General features: G+C 38.1%; 1 protein-coding gene across 1 annotated transcript in view; it reads right to left on the bottom strand.

The window, feature by feature from the left end:
- Window positions 1-10,612, bottom strand: part of CPA6 (carboxypeptidase A6) — an 88,969-nt gene extending 78,357 nt beyond the window's left edge. The window contains exons 1-2 of the mRNA XM_059395512.1: window positions 10,508-10,612; window positions 5,323-5,447 (exon numbers count right to left, since the gene is read on the bottom strand). Of these exons, the coding sequence (XP_059251495.1) occupies window positions 5,323-5,447; window positions 10,508-10,612 (230 nt within the window). The remainder of the gene's footprint in view (window positions 1-5,322; window positions 5,448-10,507) is intronic.
- Between the last annotated feature and the right edge of the window lie 7,399 nt (window positions 10,613-18,011).

Raw genomic sequence — 18,011 nt, forward strand, 5'->3', positions numbered from 1 at the left:
AAAAAAAAAAAAAAAAAAAAAAAAAAAAAAAAAAAAAAGAATGAGGCAGAGGCCATCTCCTGCTGGTGCTGTGGCTATGTCAAGGCCACAGAGATGTGACTGTTGAGAGGCAGCCAGCGTTGCTGGACTCAGCACTCCAGTGTCTAGTCACCAGGTTTATAGCATGAGAGGCAGTTATGGTAACAACAGTGGTGGTTGGAGTAGTGCAGTCACAGCTTCTGGACCTTTGGACCATCCCATGAGAGAGAAGTAAATTCTATTTGATTGAAGCTACTGTGTTTGGGGATCTGGTATGGGTTGAATTATGTCCCCATCTCCCCCAGTTCATATGTTGAAGTCCTAAGCCCCAGCACCTCAGAATGTGACCTTATTGGGGGCTAGGATTATTGTAGATGTAATTAAACTTTGGTCACCAGGATGCACTCTCATCTAATATGACATGTTTTTATAGAAAGAGGAAATTCAGTTTGGGAAGATGAGAAAGTTCTAGAGATGCATGTGCTGATGGTTGTATAATGTGAATGTATTTAATGTCACTGAATTGTATATTTAAAATGGTTAAAATGGTACATTTTATGTTGCATATACTGGGGAAATCAGGACACAAAGACACACATAGAGGGAAGATATGAAGAGGCAAAGATGGCTGTCTACAAACCATGGAAAGAAGCCTGGGACAGATCCTTTCCTCAAGGCCCTCAGAAGTAACCAACTCTGCCCTCACCTTGATCTCAGTCTTCTAGCCTCGAGAATCATGAGACAATAAATTTTTGCCTTTTAAACCAGCCAGTCTGTGGTATTTGTTATGACAATCCTAAAAACCTAATACAGTTCTCTGTTCAATAACTGGACAGTATCTTAATACAGGCCCTAAAAGACCAATCTGAAAATTAAAATAATTGTTGTGTGACAGTTCTAGCCCCATTTTTCTTGTTAAGTAGTCAGCACCACAGATTGATGAGGAGCCCAAAATGGCATTTATAAGTGTTGTATTTTCTAGGTCCTTTATGGCTGATGTTATTCCTACCCTAGTTGCATACACTCCTAGGATAGTGACCAGAGCTATTGAGAACTTTTCAAATGATGTCAACACTCAGTATAAAGCCCCTGCCCCAAAGCTTCTAGGGCGGGTCAGGGGGGCTCAAAACTTGAAATTCCACGCCAATTTTTACAGGTATTTAATTTATAAAATGATTGAATTTTTAATAACAGAATGAGTCATCTCATCTATCATGTCATTGAAAGGGACTGATTACCCAGGGGCCAGACTCATGGGGTCACATTATCTCTGCCTTGAAGATTGACTACAGATATATATTATGTGCAGCTGTACAGAGTTAATGATAATCTTTTGAAAATACCCTAGGCTACAATGATAAAAGTCAATTAAAAATGATCTCTACCTACTGCCCTGTGGAATTTAATCGACTTTTATGTGTTATCTTGAGACCAACAAAATGAATAATTCTAAATGATTGTCCTCCATGAGGAGACAACTGATTTAAAACATTCTTTTTTTTTTTTAGATTCCATTTTCTGTGACAAAAAGTGTTTTATTTTATTCTATATCAGTTCTACATGACCTATATTTAATGGCAAGAAATAGAGACTTGTTAAAATAACTGGTATATTCCCTTCTACTGAATTATAATTAATGAAGCATGAGAGTTGTTGCTGAGCACCTATAGATATAATTACCAAACTCCTTCCTTCCAGGCATTCAGAGAGTCAAAGCACACCTTCGAAGTTATAGTAATGACTAAAATGTATTCAATATGAACAATAGTTTTATGCACAGCTGTGACTCTACCCTGTTCTAGAAGCACGATAAAATACCTTTCTGTAAAAAGCATATCAATACTTTAGTAAGGGTGTAATTATCTTTCTGGCAGGGAAGTATTTGTGTGGACAAGGTAAGAATGTCACTGCTGCTTTGCACCCTGTGGCTCAGCCTTCCAGAGACTAAGGCTTTTACTATTGACTCACAGAGCCACGAGCCCATCCCAGGCCTTACCAGACATCATCAGTGATCTTCCTGCCAGTTTTTTTTTTTTTTTAAAGATTTATTTATTTATTTATTTATTCGACAGAGAGAGATCACAAGTAGGCAGAGAGGCAGGCAGAGAGAGAGAGAGGGAAGCAAGCTCCCTGCTGAGCAGAGAGCCCGATGCGGGACTCCATCCCAGGACCCTGAGATCATGACCTGAGCCAAAGGCAGCGGCTCAACCCACTGAGCCACCCAGGTGCCCCCTTCCTGCCAGTTTTAACAGTACAACAATTTGCTGAAAAGTTGGAGCAATTCAGGTTAGTCACTTAAGCTCATGCCTCTCAGCCCTGAAATCCTAGGTTCCCAAATGAAAGGTATGTCACTCCTTCCCATGTCGTTAATTTACATTAATTTACTGCCCTTCTCCCACACATCCTGCATTGACTCTTCATCACTCCTCCACTTCATTCTATGTTGTGCCTGCTGGAAGCCTGCTGGAAGCCTGCTTTCACTGTAAATAGACTTCCTACATTCTTACCTCTTCAGAGAACTCTCTCCTCTCGTATTCTTTCCCTGACAGAAATTGGACTCTCTCAAGGATAGATTCTTTTGTGGCTTTCTCTTCTGCCAATCCACCTATCATGGGACCAGAAGGGAAGGAGGAGAGCATCCTCCCAAATCCACATTTCTCCTTTCCTATCAACCATATTTTCTAGAAAAAGCTAATTTGGCCTTTGGCATTGTGCCATTCCTTGTTTCTTTCCTCTAACTCCCATGTAATCTCTGAAATTACTGTCCCAGGGGCACATTCTGTCTCTTTATCTCTAATCTTGCCAACACCCAAGGAAATTCAAAACGGCTGTATTGATTCTTTGGTGATTTAGTCCATTCATTCTCAACCACATCAGTCTTGGTGATTTACACTCCACTTCAGCCAAATCTTCCATGACTATGCCCTGAATTTGTCACCAGCCATAAATGTTCTATACCAGGACTCTTAATCCCAGCCTACATTTTGTCAAAATTTTCTTCCTTCCATTTCCTTGTTGCCCTCAGTTATGCTATATCTACATTCCATATAATGATCCTTATACCCTTTCCGATTCTTCCATTTGACTCCACCATTCCTCCTACACTCTTCTCCTTTTCTCTCCAGATTTGACACCATGGATGAATACTTGAGCTAGTATCTCACTAGGAACTCCACTTCCTTGCCATGCTGATCTTTCCATGGTCCTAACCCAACAAAGCCTCAACTCTGCATGAGCACTACCATCTCCCTTCTTTTCAACAACCAGTTATTAGTTCTTACCCCAGTTTTTCTCTTGGTAAATTTCTTCAGCCCCCATTTCTTCCCTTTTGGTAGATAATTTTGCTTCCTATTCCATATAGAAAAATTACCCATTAGTTATTATTTAAGTTGTTGACTCTCCTCTTTATAATCCTAACTAGATTTACATTTACCCCTTCAGTCTTACTGGATAAGGTATCCTTCCTAGTGCTCAAACCCATTCTTCCATGGGTGCATTCTATCTTGTACCATCAATGTCTCCTTTCCTAACTCGTTCCTCCATTCAGCCTGCAGACATACCAAAATTGCTCCCTACCCCCTAAAATTCCAAATTTCAAGTGGTCATTGATGCAGCATCTCCTTATAGTCATTCCTTATTCTCTACCTCTCTCCTTATTTTAATTTCTAAGTGCAGTAGTCTGCTCTGCTTCTCCATGTTCCCATATCCTATTCACTTCTGTCTTTCTCTGTCTTCTGCTCCTGACAATTTAATCCCACATTCCACCATGAGAGTTACCAACACAACTTACATTGCCAAACCCAGAGGAAACTGGTCAGTCCTTTTCTTGCTGGATATTGCTGCGCACTTGGAACCACTAATGTTTCTCCCTCTCGAAAGTCTCTTGTTTCTTCTTTGACTCCTGTGCCTATCTTCTGTTTGCTTCATTCTTATTATGTAACTATTCCTTTAAAAAAAAAATGCAAACAACCCAAACCAAATACTTCAAGATAACCTGATCTATTTTAATCTATCTACTCCATTGCCCAAGCTAGAAGATTTGGGGCTGTGCTTGATTTCTTCCTTCCCACAACCAATCAAGTGCAGAGACCAGGGGTTTTTGCCTATTAACTATTTTTTAAATACTCTCCTGATCACACTACTCTGGTCCTGACTCAATGCCTCACAACCTCTTACTTGGACTATTATTGTAGTCCCCTGCTGCCCTTCCACCCCACTTGTATCTGGCTCCCTTACTTCCATCATCCCAGTGTACAGCATCACACACATACATCCTAGCCCTGTACACATCAGACTTCCCACAACCTGTTCTTCCCTCAATATCTCCAGCATCTTTTGTTTCTACTCCCGGTTTGTACACTGATAAGACTCAAACACTTCAGTTCCCTGAATAGGTAGCATACTGCTTCTTCCCTTTGCTTGTACTGTCCCCTCTGCCTGCAAGTCCTGAGGCTCATCCTGTGTTTAGGTGTCATTGCTCCTGCAGAAAGCTTTATCTCCCCCTGCATTCCTACCCAGTTTCTGGGCATTGTTAGACTGCTCTTCTTTCGTCACAAGAGAAGATCTCTGTTTACACTGGCCACCTAGTGTTTTTTTATTTTTAATTTATTTTTATTTTTTATTTCTTTTCAGCATAACGGTATTCATTGTTTTTTGCCCCACACTCCGTGCTCCATGCAATACGTGCCCTCCCTAATACCCACCACCCGGTTTCCCCAACCTCCCAACCCCCACCCCTTCAAAACCCTCAGGTTGTTTTTCAGAGTCCATAGTCTCTCATGGTTCACCTCCCCTTCCAATTTCCCTCAACTCTCTTCTCCTCTCCATCTCCCCATGTCCTCCATGTTATTTGTTATGCTCCACAAATAAGTGAAGCCATATGATAATTGACTCTCTCTGCTTGACTTATTTCACTCAGCATAATCTCTTCCAGTCCCATCCATGTTGCTACAAAAGTTGCCTCCTCTCTGATGGAGGCATAATACTCCATAGTGTATATGGATCACATCTTCCTTCTCCATTCATCCGTTGAAGGGCATCTTGGTTCTTTCCACAGTTTGGCGACCGCTGGCCACCTAGTGTTAAGGGTGAAATGATAGGCCAGTGTGGTTCATCTCCCCTCCTTCATTACAGTAGTAAGCACAACAAAGGTGACTATAACTGTGTTACATTTGTGTCTGTTTTTGCAGTGTGAAAAACAGTGCCTGAAACGCTGTTGTAGGCACTCAGTAAATAACCTGAATACACCTCTCATTCAGCTCAATTTAGTACTCATGAATTAAGCAAGTGAAAAAGAATGCTTACTTGTACTGGATGTTGGCTTCCTGTAAGAACGCTAACAGGGCTTGGGAACCATTTTGGGGAACATGGACATCAGTAACTGCTCCTTTTGATACATAGGAGATACTGCTCGGCTGCCACAGGTCCACCTGTAGTGCAGGAACCAACCTATAATTCATATTCCGTGCAGGTGGGGAAAGATCTATGTCACAAGGTGAAACATGTCATCTTGTTTACATTCAGAAATACAAACACATTTTGGATTTAAACTTAATGCTTTTATCAACAGGGTAAAACTTTTACTTGATTTTGATTTAGGTCTCCAAATTATATCATATCCATAATAGAATTTGATCATAATTGACAAGTAACAGTTTAAAGACCAATATACATTAAAGCCACAAGGTAAAAATTAGATAAAGCAGTTTTAAGTAGACTTTGATATGCTTAAAAATTATTACACAAATACTTGAATAAGAGAGAGAAAGATATAAATTACCTTTTATTTTACTATACAACAAACTGTGGTAGCTTGGTAACATTTGGTAACTTTAAATGGACTACTTTCCAGGTATTTTTTCCTTCCCCAATGCATACATTGTACCAGTCCTTACTCAAGCTTCCATGGTGATAGAAGCATCCCTTTCTCAGATAAGATTTTTTAGCTAGGCTCGTCTCTCTGTCAGACTTCTTAGAGCAACTCATGCTTTCATTCCCTAGTTTCATCTCATCAGAATGTAAGCTCCATTTGGTCACCACCCCATTCCAAATGCCCAGAAGAGTGCCTTGTGTACATCAGCAACACACTGTTGCATATGTGGAGACCCCATGTAATATTTACTCTACGTTCACCCCATGTTCAGCGTTTTGCAGGAGCTAGAAGTGTGTTTGTCTTACTGCAGTGTTCCATCTTGTCTGGTGCTTCACATCCGGTAGCTAGTGCTCTGCATTCTTTGAAGGAATTACTGAACTCAGCGGGGAGGGAAGAGGGCCCTATCCTCCCTTCTGGAGTAGCCTCAGGTTACAAGTTTCGATTAGACCAAATTTGTCTTTACAGTCCTGTCTCTGTCTTCTCTGTGTTTGGGACTCTCCTCTTCCTGCATTTCCAGCCTTCATCTGTCACTGGGCTTTGATCTCTGATCTGATAATGTTTAGTTACTTGATCCTCACTTAAATGTCAGTGTCTGCATTCTGGTAGGGAACCCTAGAAGACCAAAAATGCTTTGTGGCTCAAGGAAATAACATCTCTGGTGGTATAATTTAATCTTAAACAGGGTAGAGAGGCATTTGTTTTGGGGACAAAGAGTCTACCTTTTTTTTTTTTTTCTTTTTTTTACGCAGCTGACTCCTCCTCAAATTTGCAAGGGCAAATCTGACTCAGCTCTCATACTAGTCCAACAATCATAGATAAACAGAAGTGTGGGCTGGAAGGGCTGCTGAGAGGTCATTTGATCCATCTGTCAGCCCTTGGGCAAGGATACATGTAGGACTGAACAAACCTGTCCCCAGTAGATGTATCCAGACCACATCTTTTAAGACCCCAAAAGAGGAGGGCTGACAACATCCTAACATAACTCATAGCCACATTTAAGAAGACTGCAGATCTTTCTCCCCATCCCTCACACTGCAGCACAGCTTCATTTTCTCTTGTTCCATTTTTCAATAGGGGATGTCTGGTTTCTTGCCTCCATTAGATAAAGTACATTGGTGTCTTTCACTTTTCTCTACACATTAGGTTTTCTGATCCTTTAATCATCTTTGAGACCTGCCTCTAAACCCTTTACAGAGACAGTTTTTTAATATTAAGTTTTGCTGCCATCCCTTAATGCCAGTGAAGACGAGGAAATAGTGCTGTATTTGGAGGGTAGAGAGCCATAAGAACCTAAAATAATATGAATAGCCACTCTGGCAAATTCCTTTATGTGTCATTTTCTAGGGTGCATGCTAAAATAAGAATCCTCATCCTGCAGAAGAAAGTAGCTTCCCTGTATGGAGTTCCGTGGAAATGACACGCCCCACAGCATGACCTGGAGAGGGCTTCCTAGGAAACAGGCCATCAGACAAAGCAGTTGGTCTATAGGAAACTAACAAAAGCAATTTGCAAAATCGGGAATTGTATTCTGTTGTGATATTAGGAAAGAAAGTTAAAATGAATTATCAGCTTTTCTCCAGTAAAATTTTGGGGCAAGGATACTTGGATACATAACATGGGTATTTCAATCTGGGTGGCAGGCACATGCCCATATCAAGATACAGGGGAGAGTAATACTCATGTGACATTTGTAAAGTGCCCCTACTTTATAGGTATTTCTGATCTTTTCAATAATGCCTTCAGGTAGGAGTTAATGGTAGAGACATTTAAAGAACGAGGGCACCTGGGTGGCTCAGTGGGTTAAGCAGCTGCCTTCAGCTCAGGTCATGGTCCCAGAGTCCTAGGATCAAGTCCTGCATTGGGCTGGCTGATGGGCAGGGAGTTTGCTTCTCCCTCTCCCACTCCCCTTTCTTGTGATCTCTCTCTCTCTCTCAGGCTCTCTTTATCACAAATAAATAAAATCTAAAAAAGAGAGAGCGAGAGAGAAGACTCAGATTCATAGAAGCAGAGTCAATTTTCCAAGGATGCAGAGCTCCAAAATGGTGACACTGGAAGTGCTTAGCTCCAGTGCCTGTATGGTAAGTGTGTTTAGGGTCTTCTGAGGAAATAGGCAATTTCCAAGTTCTTGACTTAGTGTTTGAGGAGGTTTGGTTTGCAGGTCTCCTACTCTAATCTTTCCTGTCAGGGGTTATTGACCCTATAAATTAATACGCAGGTATTTCAAAGTTGAGATCAGTTTACTCTGGGCAGGTTACCATCATTTCCTTAGGGCCTGACCACATCCAGATAAAGTGATAAACTATCTTTGAATGGCAAAGCTCATGAGGGTTTATGATGATGACAATGAAGGATTAGTTGTCTTGTCAGGATGGCCTCAGGTTGTGTGCTAACTACTGCAGGTCTTTCCTGTAAAGAGCCATCTGATATTCCAAGGAAAGGAGGATCCTTTCCAGAAACTTCTTGCCCTGAAACCTGGTGGTTGTTCCCATGTTTTCCTTTCCTCAAAGGATTGCTAGTCACATATGGTCAGATCTGTTTAAGAGGTGGAAGCAATTTAGGGGCACCAGGATGGCTCAATCAGTTAACCATCTTGAATCTTGATTTCAGCTCAGGTCTTGATCTCAGGGTTGTGAGTTCAAGCCCATGTTGGTCTCCACATTAGCTGTGGAGCTTACTTAAAAAAAAAAAAAGTGGTGGGTGGGGAGAGAGAAAGAGAGAGGTGGAGGCAATTTAGTGTGTGATCAAGAGTATGAGTATGAACTTTGGAATCTGAAGGTCCTGAAATGGAATGTGAGCTTTGGTAGTATTGGCTATGTGACTTCAGGGGAGCTTTTAACATTTCTGAGCCTCAAATTCCTCATCTATCTATAAAGATAATAAAAAAACCTACCTACAGTCTTTTCTGTAGGATGAGTTGGAAAAAATAGAAGTAAAACACACAGCAGAGAGTCTGGCATACAGTGAAATCTTAAAAAATATTAGCTATTTTTTTCTTTTTGAAAAGTATATCTAAAAAAAGCTAGAAGTAGTAAAGATAAAGTTTTATTTTGAGTGTTTCTGAGTAAAATGTACAAACATTAAAACCTATAGACAACTTTAAGGAGGAGGGGAAGCAATAAATAAACCAAGAATATGAGCAAGGCTGGAATGTTTCCTAACACAAGGGCAAACAGCTGGATTTGAAGTCATGATAATCTGCTGGTTAATTCCCTGGACTCTAGAGTTTGACTTCCTGTAATTATATTCAAGCTCTCTACAATTAGCATCTGTGTAATGTAGGATGAGTTCCTTCATCTCTTTGGGCCTCACTTTCTTCATCTGTAAAATGAAGATGATAATTGCACTTCTTGGTTGTTACTGTTATGGGATAACAGAGACTATAGTAAATATAATCAATAAGAGCATAAATTTTGAAACTCAAGACAGGATGGGTCTGGATTCCAGTTCTGCTGCTGTGTGACTCTGGGTAAGTTACTTCAGCTCTCTCTGCTTGTCTTCTCATTTATAAAATGAAGCTATAAATACCATATATTTTATAGATTTCTTAGGCTTAAACTAATCAATACTTATAAAATGCTTTATTTTATTATTTTTTTTAGATTTTATTTATTTATTTGAAAGGGAGAGCTCACAAGCAGTGGTGGGGGGTGGGGTGGGTAGAGGCAGAAGCAGGCTCCCTCTCATCAGGGGGTGCGTTGCAGGACTCCCAGGACTGTGGGATCATGATCTGAGCCAAACTGACTGAACCACCCAGGCACCTCTATAAAATGCTTTAAATAGCATCTGGTGAACAGGAGTCATTTGTTATATGGTAAATGATTCAAAATTCAAAAATAATTTATTTGCAGTGAAAAACTGTCATATTTTAGTCTGGCACTAATTTCATGGCTCTTCTGGTCCTTGTGCTGTGTTTACTTATTGGCTTGGTCCAGGCTTCATGATCCACCTGTCTTTTAGGCCCATGGCTGATTACATACCTGGCACAGGTATTTGTGGAGGTGCAGTCAGTGTCCCCCAACAGTTTCAGAGTAAGTCTTTCATGTGGGTATGGGAAGACATCTGGTGTTTCTTCAGCTTGGGAACAGATGGTCTGCCTCCCAGGCACTTAAAGTAACGCAGAAGCACAAGAGAGGAGAGTCTTACTCTATATTTACTCTACTTTTTGTTGGTTTGGAAAAGTATTGAGCACTTATGTGTCACATAATAGGTTTCTAAGTATGAAACCTCCATATCAAGTTAGTAGTCTACTAGGGTTTAATTTACATAATCATATTAATTACATATTAACACCCATAAAATCTTAATGCACAGGAAAGTATCCTCTCTTATTTACCCTTGAGATTGTGTTTTTGGTCTGAATCCATTTAACCTTGTGTCTTCTTTTAGGATTTTTGTCTCTGACCTCTTGAGAAGATTTTCTGACACCCAAGGTCAAGTACTGTTGTTACCTGCTTTCATGGAACTTTTAATTACATCTTATTCTTATAGATAATTATATTAGTTTCTAGGGCTGCTATAATAAATTTCAACATCTCAGATGGGTTAAAACAGCAGAGATATAGTCTCACACAGTTCCAGAGGCCAGAAGTCCAAGATCTAGGTATTGACAGGCAATACTCTCTCCGAAGCATCCAGGGGAGGTCCTTCCTTGCATCTTCCAGCTTCTGGTGGTTCCAGGCATTCCTTGGCTTGTGGCCATATCTCCCCAGTATCCATTTCCATCTTTACATGGTCTTCTCATCTGTGTCTATATCTTCTCTTCTAGGATACTTCTAAGGATACTTGTCTTTGGATTCAGGAGATATCTGGGTAATTCTGGATGTTCTTATCTGAGATCCTTAAGTGCGTTTAAAAATTCTTTTTTCAAATTAGGCCATGTTCACAATTTCTAGGGGTTAGGGAATAGGCATACATTTTGGGGATCTATGATTCACCCTATTGCAACTGTCATATCAATATCCATTTTCTTATTAGCTTCATGAGAACAGAAACTGTAAAATTCTCCCCTTCTGCCCATACCTCTAGTGCTTAAAACCATGCATGCCACAGAAGGCACTAAATATTCTGTAGATGGAATAAATGAAATAACCCATTTTTATCTTCCATTTTTTCAGATATGTGCTCTCTCTAAAACTGCTCCATAGTATTTCTGGACTCTAATTCTAGTTCCTCTTACCAAAAAATTGATAAGGTAGTACACTTCAATTTTGTCCACTCATCCCACTTCTTGACTCATGAGTGTTTAGTTTTTTTAAAGATTTTATTTACTTATTTGAGAGAGAGAGAGAGAGAGAGAGAGAGAGAGAGATAGATATCACGAGGAGCAGAGGGAGAAGCAGATTCCTTGCTAAGCAGGGAAACCAATGCAGGACTCAATCCCAGGACTTTGAGATTATGACCTGAGGTGAAGGCAGACTTTTAACCGACTGAGCAACCTAGGTACTCCCAACTCACAGGTCTTTAAATTTTAAATTTTCATTAAGTTTAATCTTAGAATATGCTGTTTCTTAGGTCACAGTACTACATACTTTTCTGATGACCAGAGTGGCCATTTTAGCAACATAGTTAAAGAAATGCTTATATTTTATGGTTATTATTGTCTTTGTTCTACTTCTTATGACTTATTAACATTTCAGATATTAGGGGAATGCTGGAAAGAAACTTAGCCAGAGAATATTGTCCCTTACAAACCAAAGGCACTTGGTAGGTTGTTAAAATTCTGGGACTCATTTTACCTAGCTTCATCCTCTCTCTTTTACAAAATGCTAAGTTATTACTTCCCTAAAGCACAGACTCAATAAGTAGAACAAAGTCTATTCTTTTTAGAAACCTTTCTTCACCTCTGTTTTCCTTCCATTCCAACCCAATGATTTCTGTACTTTTCTAGTTTACTCAAATTTGTGGATGGCTTCTCCCCCTTCCCTATTCTACATTAGCCCTATGTTAGCTTTATTTCTCAGAAATGATGAAATGTACATCAGTCCAATAAGATACGAAATAAGTATGCTGAAAAAAGATTTAATTGATTTGCTTGTTTCAAGAAGGGGTAATCCCAGAAAGATGGTGTTAGAAAGAACTAAGGGGATTTGGGCTTGTGTTAGGTGATTTTGGATGGGATTAAGGAACTGAGATTTTTCTTTGGTTGAATATTATCAGAATGAGGGGAAATTCATCACTGGATATCCTGATAATTTTATCTAGAAGGTGAAAGAAACAATTGGGGCTATAAGTGATAAAGAAGCAATAGTCATACCAGAAAAAAAAAAAAAAGCGGGGGAGCGAGGTTTTGTCATTTTTCTGGACAATTTTTTGGACAATTTTTTTTTTTTTTTTGGTCTTTGTTTAGATATGGTCAGAGTGGTCTTGTTTTTTTCTTATTTCATGAAGAACACAGAATGGTCTTGACTGGTGTTGGTACTCTGTAAAGTACCAACACCAAGGTCTAACAGGAGAACTTCAAGCTTTCACTGTTACTGCCAGGCTGGGCCTGGCTGCCAGAGCTGCTTTTCCTCATCTCAGGATGACCACTGTTTTACTGAGGTCATGTGATAACTAATGGAATGACAAATGAGGGGTGGGTTCTCCCTGCAATATCTAGCCAGAATGGCTTGAAGGTAATTTGAGTGATAGGGGTGTTGGGGTTATGGAATGACCTTCACAAGGAAGTAGCCTTGTGATGGTCTATCCAGGAGAAATTAGGAACTCAACAACACTTATCCTGGTACCCTGCATCTTTGTAGTACCGCACTTTCTCATGTAAAAGTACCAACTTTCTCATGTAAAAGAGTTGATACTACTTAATTCGTGCCCTGTAAGTGAACATTGAAAACTTATAAGTACTAAAGAAAGATTCCTTAGAAGAATGAAACTGGACCATTCTCTTTTACCATACATGAAGATAAACTCTAAATGGATGAAAGACCTCAATGTGAGACAAGAATCCATTAAGATCCTAGAGGAGAACATGGGCAGCAACCTCTTCAAAATTGGCCGCAGCAATTTCTTTTAAGACACATCTCCAGAGGCAAGGGAAACAAAAGCAAAAATGAACTTTTGGGGACTTCATCAAGATAAAAAGCTCTACATAGCAAAGGAAAGAGTCAACCAAACAAACAGGCAACCCACAGAATGGAAGATGTTTGCAAGTGACACTAGAGAAAAAGGGCTAACATCCAAGATCTATAAAGAACTTCCCAACTCAACACCCAAAAGACAGATAATCACGTCAAAAAATGGGCAGAAGACATGAACAGACACTTCTCCAAAGACATACCGATGGCTAACAGACACATGAAAAAATGTTCATCATCATTAGGCATCAAGGAGATTCAAATCAAAACCACACTGAGATACACCACATTACACCAGTTAGAATGGCCAAAATCAACAAGACAGTAAACAAAATGTATTAGAGAGGATGTGGAGAAAGGAGAACCCTATTACACTGCTGGTGGGAATGCAAGTTGGTATAGCCACTATGGAAAAGAATGTGGAGATTCCTTAAGAAATTAAAAATAGAGGTTCCCTATGACCCTGCAATTGCACTACTGGGTATTTACCCCAAACACACTGATGTAGTGAAAAGAAGGACCATCACTACTTCAATGTTTATAGCAGGAATGGCCACAGTCGCCAAACTGTGGAAAGAACCAAGATGCCCTTCAATGGATGAATGGATAAAGAAGATATGCTCCATATATACAATGGAGTATTATGTCTCCATAGGAAAGGATGAATACCCAACTTCTGTATCTACATGGATGGGACTGGAGGAGATTATGCTGAGTGAAATAAGTCAAGCAGAGAGAGTCAATTATCATATGGTTTCACTTACTTGTGGAGCATAAGGAATAACACAGAGGACATTGGGAGATGGAGCAGAGAAGTGAGTTGGGGGATATTGGAGGAGGAGACAAACCATAAGAGTCTATGGACTCTGAGAAACAAACTGAGGGTTTTAGAGGGGAGGGGAGTGGGGGGTTGGGTGAGCCTGGTAGTGGGTATTATGGAGGGCATGTATTGCATGGAGCTCTGGGTGTGCTGCATAAACAATGAATGTTGGAGCACTGAAAAAAAAAAATAAAATAAAATGGAACAAAACAAAACAAACAAAAACCACATTGAGATACCACCTGACACCAGTTAGAATGGCAAAAATTGACAAGGCAAGAAATAAAAGTGTTGGAGAGGTTGTGAAGCAATGGGAACCCTCTTACACTGCTGGTGGGAATGCAAATTGGTACAGCCACTTTGGAAAACAGAGTGAAGCTTCCTCAGAAAATTAAAAATAGCGCTACAATCAATGCACAGAAATCAGTGGCTTTTCTATATACTAACAATGTAGATGTAGAAAGAGAAATTAGAGAATTGGTTCCATTTACAATAGCACCAAAAACCATAAGATACCCAAGAATAAAACTACCAAAGAGGTAAAAGATCTATATTCTAGAAACTACAGAATACTAATGAAATTGAGGAAGAGACAAAAAGATGGAAAAATGTTCCATGCTCCATGGATTGGAAGAATAAACATTGTTAAAATGTCTACATGGCCTAGAGCAATCTACACTTTCATTGTCATCCATATTAAAATACCATTGGCATTTTTCAAAGATCTGGAACAAACAATCCTAAATTTTTTATGGAACCAGAAAAGACTCTGAGTCACCAAGGGAATGTTGAAAAAGAAAAACAAAGCTAGGGGCATCACGTTGCCTGACTTCATGCTATATTACAAAGCTGTGATCACCATAACAGCATGGTATTGGCAGAAAAACAGACACATAGATCAATGGAACAGAACAGAAAACCCAGAAATGGACCCTCAACTATGTGCTCAACTTATCTTTGACAAATCAGGAAAGACTTATGTATCGAGATAAAACTGATGGTTACTGGAGGGGAGGTGGGTAGGGGGATAGGTTAAATAGGGGATGGGTATTAAGAACATTTGTTGTCATGAGCAGTGGGTGTTGTATGTGAGTGAAGAATCCTACATTCTATACCTGAAACTAATATTGCACTGTATGTTACCTAGAATTTAAATAAGAACTTGAAAAAGAAAAAAAAAAAAAAGAAAAGAAAATGTGACATTAAAACGTACTATGTTGAGGGGAGAAAATTTAGTTTTTGAATGCTTTCAAATTAACTTGCTATCAACTTAAAATAGAATGTTACATATTAGGCTTTTATGTGTGAGCCTCATGACAACCACAAAACAAAAACCTATAGTAGAAACACAAAAGATAAGGATTTAAGCATAACATTTAAGAAAGTCATTAAACCACAAAGGAAGAGAGCAAGAGAAGAAGAAACAAGAGGAACCAAACATCCCAAAAAACAGTTAACAAAAAAGGCAATAAGTACACACCAATTAGTAAAATTGCTTAAATGTAAATGGACTAAATTCTATAATCAAAAAACCTAGAGTGGCTAAAAGGATAAAACAAGGAGACCTATCTATATACTGCATAAAAGAAACCCACTTTAAATGTAATGAAACACAAAGTCTGAAAGTGAAAGAATGGAATAAGATGTTCCACACAAATGTAAACCAAAGGAGAGCTGATAAACTTGCACCAGACAAAATAAAATTTAAAACAAAGACTGTAATAAAAGACAAATAAAAGACATTGCATAATGATAGAGAGGTCAGTTTAACAAAGGATGTAACATTTGTAAATATTTTTGGACCCAGATTTAAAACATCTAAATATATACATCAAATATTAACAGACCTAAAGGGAGAAATTGACAGCAATACAATAATAATGGGGGACTTTAATACCACATTTACATCAATGGATAGATCACCCAGACAGAAAACTGTAAGGAAACATTGGCTATAAATGACACATTAGGCCAGAATAAATATATCATATATATAACATATGCTATGTCATTTTTATATGTTTATTTAAAACATTCTCCAGGAGATATGTGAGGTCACTAAAAACTGTAAATTTAAGAAGATTGCAATTATATCAAGCATTTTTTCCTGATCACATATTATGAACCTAGAAAGCAACTGAAAAAAGAGAACTGGAAAAATTACAAATATGTAGAGATTAAGAAACCTGGTACCAAACAACCAATGCGTCAATAAAGAAATCAAAGGAGAAATAAAAATCTATCTTGAGATATGAAAATGGAAACACAATTTACCAAAATTGTGGAATGCTGTAGAAGTAGTTCTAAGAAAGAAGTGCATAGCAATACTTTAAGAACCTCTTTAAGAACCAAGAAACATCTCAATCTAACTTTATACCTAGAGGCACTAGAAAAAAGAACAAACAAAGCCTAGTTAGAAGGGAAGGAAATAACAAAGATTAGAGTGGAAATAGAGGATAAAAGGAAAATAGAAAAAAAATCAATGAAGCTAAGACTGGTCCTTGAAAAGACAAAACTGACAAAACTTTAGTTAGACTCACCAGGAATAAAGAAATGAAGGTTCAAATAAGGTCAGGAATGAGAAAGGAAAGATTATAACACATACCATAGAAATACAAAAGATCATGAGACTACTACAAATAATTACACACCAAAAACCTAGAAGAAATATATAAAATTCTAGACACAGTCTATGTTATTGAATCATGAAGAAAAATAAAATACAAATTGACTTATAACTAGTAGTGATATTGAATCATTTATCAAAAACCTTCCAACAAACCAAAGTCCAGGACCAGACAGCTTCACTGATGAATTCTATGAAACATTTAAAGAAGATTTACTGCATATCTTTCTCCAGAAATTCCAAAAATCTGAAGAGTAGGGAGCACTTCATAACTCACTTTAATTAATTACCAAGATAACAAAATGAGATAAAGACATTGTAAAAAAAAGCACCAGTAAATATTTCTGATATATATAAACGTCAAATTTCTCAACAAAATATTAGCAAACTGAATTCAACAATACATTTAAAAAATGACACACCACAATCAAGTGGTATTTATTTCAGGGATGCAAAGATGGTTGAACATCTCCAAATCAATCAATGTAATCAATTACATTAATAAAGAATAAAAACAATATGATCATATCAATAGATGCAGGGAAACATTTGATAAGAACTCTCAAGAACATAGATATAGAGGGAACATACCTCAATATAATAAAGGCCACAAATGACAAACCCACAGCTAAAATGATAGTCAATGAAAAAGGCTAAAAGATTTTCCTGTAAGATCAGGAAAACCCAGTTTTATTTAACCCAGTATTGGAAGTTCTAACCAATTAGACAAGAAAGAGAAATAAATGGCATCCACATTGCAAAGGAAGAAGCAAAACTATCATTATTTGCAGAAGACATGATTTTATATATGGAAAACCCTAAAGACTTAAAAAAAAAACCTGTTGGAACTAATAAACTCAGGAAAGTTACATAATACAAAATAAACACACAAAAAACTTGTGTTTCTATACAGTAACATCAAACTACCAGAAAGAGAATTTAAGAGAAAATTTTATTGCCAATTGCAAACAATTGAAACAATATTATGAAAACCTAGATGCCAACAAATTGGACGGCTTAGAAGAAATGGAAAAATTCTTGGAAACATATAACTCACCAAAACTAAAGCAGGAAGAAAGAGAAAATTTGAACAGACCAATTACCAACAATGCAATTGAATCAGTAATAATAATAATAATAAAACAACTACCCAAACCAAAGTCCAGGACTAGTTAGCTTCACAGGTGAATTCTATCAAAATTTTAAAGAAAAGTCAATACCTATCTTCTCAAACTATTCCAAAAAATACAAGAGGAAGGCAAACTTCAAATTCATTCTGTGAGGGTGCTATCACTCTGATACCAAAACTGGGATAAAGACATGAAAAAAAGGAAACTACAGGCCACTATCTCTCAAGAATACAGATACAAAAACTTTCAACAAAATATTAGCAAACCAAGTCCAACAATACATTAAAAAAATTATTCATTACAATAAAGTGGAATTTGTTCCTGGCATGCAAGTGTGGTTCAATATTCACAAAACAATCGACAATATGCATCACATCATAAAATCATATGATCATCTCAGTAGATGCAGACAAGTATTTGACAAAGTATGACATCCACTCAAGATAAAAAACCGTTTGCAAAGTATGTCTATAAA

Source organism: Mustela nigripes, chromosome 3 (genome assembly GCF_022355385.1).
Source record: "Mustela nigripes isolate SB6536 chromosome 3, MUSNIG.SB6536, whole genome shotgun sequence".
Lineage (NCBI taxonomy): Eukaryota > Metazoa > Chordata > Mammalia > Carnivora > Mustelidae > Mustela > Mustela nigripes.